Here is a 7,736-nt window from a genome sequence, read left to right as displayed (position 1 = left end):
GCGCAGGTGTGCATGCCTAAGTGCCTTGGTGGGCTCGGCGTCAAGGACATTGAGAAGTTCAGCATGGCGCTGCGCCTCAGATGGTTGTGGTTTGACCGGATGAACTCAGAGAAGCCTTGGGTGGGGACGCCTTCGCCCAACAGTGCGGTTGACCAGGAGCTGTTTGCATCCTCGGTCTCAATTTCCATTGGGGATGGCCACAATGCCCTAATTCTGGACATCTCACTGGCTTAGTGGTCGGGTGCCAAGGGAGTTCACCCCAAGCCTCTTCCTGCTTATTAAGCGCAAAGGCATCTTAGTCTTCAGGGCGCTTCAGGACAACAGCTGGGCTTGGCCCCTTCGGGTATATCCACGGAACATCAGGTCCAGGAGTACACGCAACTCTGGGTACTTCTCGCTGGCGTCTCCCTTCAGCCCACCGTGCAGGACTCAGTTGCGTGGAGATGGTGGGTGGATGGGTCTTACTCTGCGGCCTCGGCCTACTCCATCCAATTCCAGGGCTCTTTCTCTCCAGTGGATGTCCACCCAGACGCCATCTGGAAGGCGAAGACGGAAGCAAAATGCAGGTTTTTCATGTGGTTTCTGCTGCGTTGGTGCATTCTCATGGCGGATAGGCTTTTGACAAGGGGTTGGCCTTGCAGTGTGCTCTGCCCGCTGTGTGGCAATGCTCCAGAGATGGCAGATCATCTTGTCCTTGGCTGTAGCTTTGCCTGTTATTGGTCGTGCATTTTATTGTTTTCTGCTGTTTCTTTTTGGTCGTGCATTTTATTGTTTTCTGCTGTTTCTGTTACTTGTATGTTTAATTTGATTACAGGTGCTAGTGAGATTGATAAAGAAGATGACATGTTTGTTCTCATTGCTCCCCAAAATGCTGTTGGAAACTGCATAATTGATGTAAAGATTCTATGTCTTAGTATTTTTTTTCCTAGTTATAGAGTATATACCCTTTTCGATCTGTAGTATCATATTAGAGTTTTGCAGGATATGAGAGCTATGACTGATGCTGCTGGTGACAGACCTGTGATTCTTGTAAATCCTCGCCTGAAGGTTGGGTGCATACTAACTCTCTCTCTCTCTCTCTCTCTCTCTCTCTCTCTCTCACACACACACACACACACACACACACACACACACACATGACATGTCTCTAAGAGATTTTTGCTTTGTATCCTGGACCTGTTTATTTTTTAAATTAGTGTAGTTTCTATTATCTCTTTTGTTGCCCTTAGGAAATCTCATTGGAACTAAAATGTTTGTGTTTGTTTGCTCATATAATGCTTGGGCCTAATCTAATCTAGGAAGGAGTGTTCTAGAAATAAAAATCCAACCTGGTGAGAATTGTTTCTTGGCATCGTCATTGCAAACCTTAATATCCCTGAAATTTACATTTACAGGATATGCCTGCATCAAGTGGCGTAATGCAAGTAAGTGCTCCATATAAGTTCCACTTAATCATAGCATGACAGCTAGTATTCAGCTGTTTCTTGATTTTCATGGTGAAGACAATGGGAAGAGATGTGAGGCTTCAGTATGCTGCATCATTTGAGACTTGTTATTCTTTCCGGCTTCTCTTCTATGCTGGTACATTTTATCCTATAATGGGCGCTTTAAGGTTATCTCTCTTACTTTTTCTCTCCAAAGTATCATACTTCTGCTAATGGTGCCGACAGTTAGATAAAATTTCAGTCATTACAGTTTGGTTGAATTATTGATACAGGATGGCTTATACAAATAAATATGAGATTTTTCGAAGGGTTGATGAACCTAATGGAGAAAAATATGATTTGCTAGCTGAATTCACCGGGAATCCAACAGCTGATGACATCACCAATGCCTTTGTAGGAACAAAAAAGTAAGAATTTATAGAAGTTATTTAACTTGTTATCTAATTTTTAAATAGCTATAGCTGCCATTACAGTTAATATTATACTATTTGTGCAAAATAGTGGGCGACTTTCACTGCCCCCTTCTTTACAACTGATCCATATGTTTATTCCTTTTGATATGCTGGTCAATGGTATGACTGAGATGAATTGTGGAACACAGATATTGCGCAGCTATTGGTATTGAGTATTAGGAATGAACTTAATTGCACAGTATTAGTTTCTGTGTAGAAACATGTTCTCCAAAAAAGTTCCATTCCAGAAACATACTTTTGATTATTATTATTTTGCTTATTGTTAAGTTGGTTGGTGAGGTTGTTGTTCAACAGTGTATTTGTATTGAATAGCTGAAGTAGCAAACTTACAGGGCTGTACATTCCCTTAGAAACAAAAGATAGATTAATGAACTAAAACAAATGTCACGTAAGTGAAATAGAAAAAGAATTCAGGACTCCCTGTATCCCATAGAATATAAAAAGAGAAAACTCAAGACCTAAGGTAGTCTTCATTCAGAGTGTCTGGCCTTAATTGCTTATTGTTGTATGTCATGCAAACTAGTCTTTTAAATGATATACTAACAAGTGTTATTACTTGGTACAATAATACAATAGGTATAAGAGAACTTTCAAATCGAGGGGTTTACAGTTCCCTAATTGTGTATACAAATAAAAGGTTCCTGGCACCCTAAAATTTGGGCAAGAAGAGTTTATCGTGGTAACAGGTTCTTTGACAACAATCCATAATTCTAGGCCCATAATGGGAAATCAAACTGTCCAGCTGTAAGAAGTGGTACCAATTTCGTTACAAAAAGAGTACCCAATGATATTCAGAAATATATACGAGTACCAGGGGCAAGGCAGGCTCTCCCGTTTCCGACCCTCGCCTCGACGCGGATATCTGGGCCAATAAAATGCCACTCATATACTGCTTTTATTCAATAGCTACATCCTAGTTTTTAACATTGGGCATGATCTTGGAATGATTTCTGCTTTTTGGTTGATTGTTCTTGTTTTCAATGCAGGAAAAAGGAAAATGCGCCCTCTGGATTCTGGTAACTTATGCCCTCAGTTGACAGTTGACCTGTGTTACTATTATCATCTGGAAGACACTTACCGAATTGTTCATCATTTTGTAGGGGTTTCTTGAGCGGCATATTGTAAGTAAAATCAGTCTACTATGCAGACATAAGTTTTTGCGTGAGGTAAGGAACAAATGATGTATTAGCTTCAAAATTGATATTCTGATGGCCATTCCAGTGTGTTTGCCAAATGTCCTAGTCATTCAGATTTTTTATTTGCAGGGTTCCAGTCAATCAGCATTTCATCAGTGTAGCCAGACAAGATCTTGCGCAATCCCGCGACGCTGAATTATATCCTGACGTATTGTCCTATATATATACTTTGTGCACACATCATCCATCATTGTTAATTTTCAGTGTAACTATGAATGAAGAGTAAATTTCTGCAACACTACAGGTTCACACTTTGGGATGATTGAAATGATACACAATGTACAAAGAGTAAATGCATCAAAAACGTTGTCAATATACAAAGAGTAGCCGCAACACACACTGTAATGGAATTTTTTTCCCCTTACATCTTGGTGTAGCCAATACTTAATATCTCCAAACATGAAGCCTGGATTCTTTCTACACGTCATGACATCTTTGAAAATATCGTATACATAAACTAATCAGTGGAGCATGCAAAACACTGCAATTATGTACTCGACATGTTGCGATGATGTGAATGGATTGTTGCTACTAAAGTTAGGAGATCGTGTGAATGGAATGCAAACAAACATTTTGAGGAGGTTTGCACCATTATACTAGAAGCATAACATTGATTCATGTAACGTAATCAAGGTCAACATATATTGGAAGCATAACATCCATTCATTGAAAGTTATTGAGATGTTTTAGGATCTTTGAGAACAGGTAAATGTTCCTTGCAATTAAGCGATCAGCAAGAATTCCATCAATGCCAAAGAATATGAAACATGGTCAAATAAGAAAGCATGTATGCATGTTTGGGCAAAAAATATATTTGAAGGTTGAGAACCTAGAACCAAGGGAAGCAATGATAGTTTCAGCATGTTTCTTCTAAAAACATGTCACCAAGGTTTCTTACTAATCCATATTAATTACAAAACGATACTCCCTCCGTCACAGTTTACAAGTCCTACGTGTATACCTAGGTTGCCAATTTTAACACCCTAATATAAACTATATAATACAAAAATTATGCCTTTTGAAAGTAGAACATTTGAAGTTTATATTGGTATATTTTTTGTAATATATAACTTATATTAGGTTGGTCAAATTGATGACCTAGGGATACGCACACGCCCTGTAAACTGAGAGAGAGGGAGTAAGAAAAATGAGAATAATTGTGTCATCCCAATCCCACACACCGAGATGGTAAGTCCAAAATGTAATGTGGTTATGGCAGTGGCAATGATTTGATACATATTCTTGTACATATCATACGATTTTTTTTTTGGAAAACTTTCAATATATTCATCATCAATCATGGCAGTATAAAGAACATCAGAGGCAATAAAAATTACAACTATGTTCGTGGACCACCTAGCGACGACTACAAGCACTAGAGCGAGCGGAAGGTGCGTTGTTGTCATCATCCATCCCTCGCCGGAGCCGGGCAAACCTTGTTACTTGCGCTGCATCCACATGAGCTACATGAGGAATATTTGACGTCTCATCGCCAATCAAGATCCATTCTTTGTCGGTTGGAAAGAACTAAGTAATATCTTATGCAATTCAAGAGAAAGATTCTAATTAAGAAACAAAGAAACAATAGATGTGTCTGATATAATAGCAAGGATAAGAATGTTAAATTACCATTTTGATCTTTGCATTACCTGCTACTAACGACTCACTATTCTACCTGTTTGGCAAATTGCTGCCTTCTAGGAGTAGCTAACGAGGTATGGTCACGAGCTCTAGGGCCTAGGGGAGTAATGTGTTGTGAATGCATTGAGCACCCCCTCCCCCTTGCACTTGTCTTCTTAGCAGTTCAACAACCACCCGTTGTGTGTAGTGAGGAGTCATTATCCAATCAGAACATTCATACACTAACATTTTGTCGAAAGACTGACATTCGTCCTGAACAGAGTCACCTTGAGGAGGATTGCAGTGAATAAAGGCAGGCATGGAGTTTCGGGCGGATGGACGTCCACTTAGGGCAGAGTAGTCGCGGCTTCAAGGGGAGGAGCACATATGTTATGTGGCTGGTGAGATGGAGCTTGGCCAAAGGTGGGACACCGCCGGTGGCGGAGTCAAGAATCACATGACTCATACTTTTGACAACAGGAGCCAAATTACATTAATACATGTATTTTTCATAAAATCTGAAAGGTTAAAAGCACAAAACAATAACATACATGCACAAAATTGGGATTACGTGGAGCCCTAGCTCTTGCCAGTCCCCTCTGTCTTGCCCACTAAGACACCGCCACTCCAGGGAGAAGAGAACGAGGTTTCTGCTAGTCCCGACTTTGAGCACCTAAGGCCGGTAAAAGATATTAGCGGATCAGACTGTTCGTACAATGCAATGTGGACCAATCAAAATGTTAGAATCCCAATAACTTTTCTATAGAAAGATACTTTATTTCTTGACACGACATTTCTCCACCTGAGCTCATATGTTCTCGTGCGGATAGTAAATTGAAAGAATAAAATAGAATCGATAAACCTGGAAAAGAAATTGGTACCAATGATGCTCGAGTGTTCTAAATGTGAGTAAAATTTCATCAAGAAATGACACCCGAGAAGCTCTAAAGAAAATACAAAGTCAGTGTTTCAGAATGCTTGTTTCTTTGGAGAATTGTGTTTTTTGTCCAAAGCCCCTAGAATTTCATTCTACATGAAATTTTGCATGCACCTAACACACCCCGAGCATCTTTTAAGTAAACAATTGGAAATTTTCAAAAAAAAACTATTATATTTGTTTACTTTTTGAATTTATTTTCATGGGAGCATATGAGCTCGGGATCAACTATGAATTTCCGCTTATCTCCCTAGCCCATATTGCCCAGTATATCCAAATGGAGCCTGTTTTACTCATGAGCATGAGTAATCACTATTGCTGGCCGTATGGTTCGAATCTCACGGGCCGGCCCGTTAGCACACGTGCTCGACCAGTGACGTGCTTGGCCCGCGGGAGGGCACAACTATACCTTGCTTCAAGCAAGACCGAGGAAGGCTCGCCTAAAGGAGGCACGAGATGGGGTGCGCGGGAGGCCACAACCTCCCTTTTTTGTTTCTGTTTTTTTATTTGCTTTTTTTTACTTTTGTTTCCTCCTTCCAAATGTTAAATGCATATAGAGAAAATGTGTCTCATGTACATAGAAAAATATAAAATGTGTGTGAAAAAGTTGATCATGTATTTAAAAAATAATAATCAAGCATTTGAAAAAAATGTTAAACAAGTTCTTGAAAAATATTAATCGAGCATTTTTTGGGAAAAGGAGGAAGACCCCTGGCCTCTACAACTAGGCGATGCATGCAGCCACTTTATTAATTATTCACAAAAGATCTTACAAAGTAATACATCAGTAAGACTGAAGCCACCGTCTAGGCAACATTTGTCGTTACTCCTATCCAGTTGATGAAGGGATCCTGATAGTCTGGGCCTAATACCAAACAAACCTCGCAGCCAAACTTAACATCTAAGACCCGAGGCCCCAACCAAGCCACCTGCCGGGTATGAGGCACCTACCGGACTGGCGCACACTCAGAGGCCGTTTGCCGCCAACTGGCACCAATCCATCTTCAGAGCTGTACTGACGCATCAACCTTGCCCGGCCTAGCTGCCGTCGACGCCACCACGATGTCAGACACCGCCGCCATCCTGCGCTCGTCCATCAACACACACACCTAATAGCGAGACCCCGCTGCTCCATGCCGCCGAGACCCGCCGTTGTCGATGTATCAGATGCAACACGACACCTCCTTCGCGAACACCACATGCTGCCACTGGTCCCATCCCCTCCACCTGCTGGCACTTGGTCCCATCCCCTCCACCTGCAATTCCTCTACACTCCCAACCGAGCCCCAAGGCCCCTGACAACACCTCCAGCCTCCAGGAAGGTCACGACATGAAGCGCATTTGAAAATGTTAAATGTGTATAGAAGACGATGTATTCAACAAATGTCTAACATATGTATTTCAAAAAGGTTAATCAAGTATTTGGAAAAATGTTAAATGTGTATAGAAAAAATGTTGACCATGTATTAAATGTTTTAATCTTGTATTGTATTTGAAACATGTTAATCAAGTATTCGAAAAATGTTAAATGTATATAGAAAAATGTTGAGCATGTATAAATGCTTAACATTTATATTCGAAAAGGTTAATCAAGCATTTGAAAAAACTTATATGTGTATAGCAAAAATGTTGACCATGCATTAAAAACATGTTAATCTTGTATTGTATTAGAAAAATGTTAAACTTGTAGTTAAAAAATAATAATCAAGTATCTGATAAATGTAAATCTATATAGAAAACATGTTGACCATGTATTAAAAAAATCTTAATATTGCATTGGAAATAATGTCAGAATTTAAAAAATGTTAAATGTGTATAGAAAAATCTTGACCATGCAATAAAAACATGTATATCTTGTATTTGGAAAATGTTAATAAAGCATATAAAAATGTTTAAAATGTGTATATAAAAAATGTTAACTATGTATTAAAGAACTATTAATCTTGTATTTGAAAAATGTTAATCAAGGATTTGAAAAATGTTAAAAATGTGCATCAGAAAAATGTTGGCCACGTATTAAAAATCTTTAACCTATATTTGAAAAATGTTAAACATGTATTATAAA

General features: G+C 39.4%; 1 protein-coding gene across 1 annotated transcript in view; it reads left to right on the top strand.

The window, feature by feature from the left end:
* LOC123136018 (probable adenylate kinase 5, chloroplastic) overlaps positions 1-3,480 on the top strand; it is a 9,197-nt gene extending 5,717 nt beyond the window's left edge. The window contains exons 13-20 of the mRNA XM_044555293.1: positions 815-894; positions 982-1,047; positions 1,395-1,424; positions 1,503-1,612; positions 1,718-1,852; positions 2,905-2,934; positions 3,019-3,084; positions 3,184-3,480. Of these exons, the coding sequence (XP_044411228.1) occupies positions 815-894; positions 982-1,047; positions 1,395-1,424; positions 1,503-1,612; positions 1,718-1,852; positions 2,905-2,934; positions 3,019-3,043 (476 nt within the window). The 3' untranslated portion in view covers positions 3,044-3,084; positions 3,184-3,480. The remainder of the gene's footprint in view (positions 1-814; positions 895-981; positions 1,048-1,394; positions 1,425-1,502; positions 1,613-1,717; positions 1,853-2,904; positions 2,935-3,018; positions 3,085-3,183) is intronic.
* Positions 3,481-7,736: the final 4,256 nt, after the last annotated feature.

The sequence above is a fragment of the Triticum aestivum genome, chromosome 6B (assembly GCF_018294505.1).
Source record: "Triticum aestivum cultivar Chinese Spring chromosome 6B, IWGSC CS RefSeq v2.1, whole genome shotgun sequence".
NCBI classification, from domain to species: domain Eukaryota; kingdom Viridiplantae; phylum Streptophyta; class Magnoliopsida; order Poales; family Poaceae; genus Triticum; species Triticum aestivum.
The sequence above is the reverse complement of the archived record's forward strand: the minus strand, read 5'-3'. Positions and strand labels throughout refer to the sequence as shown.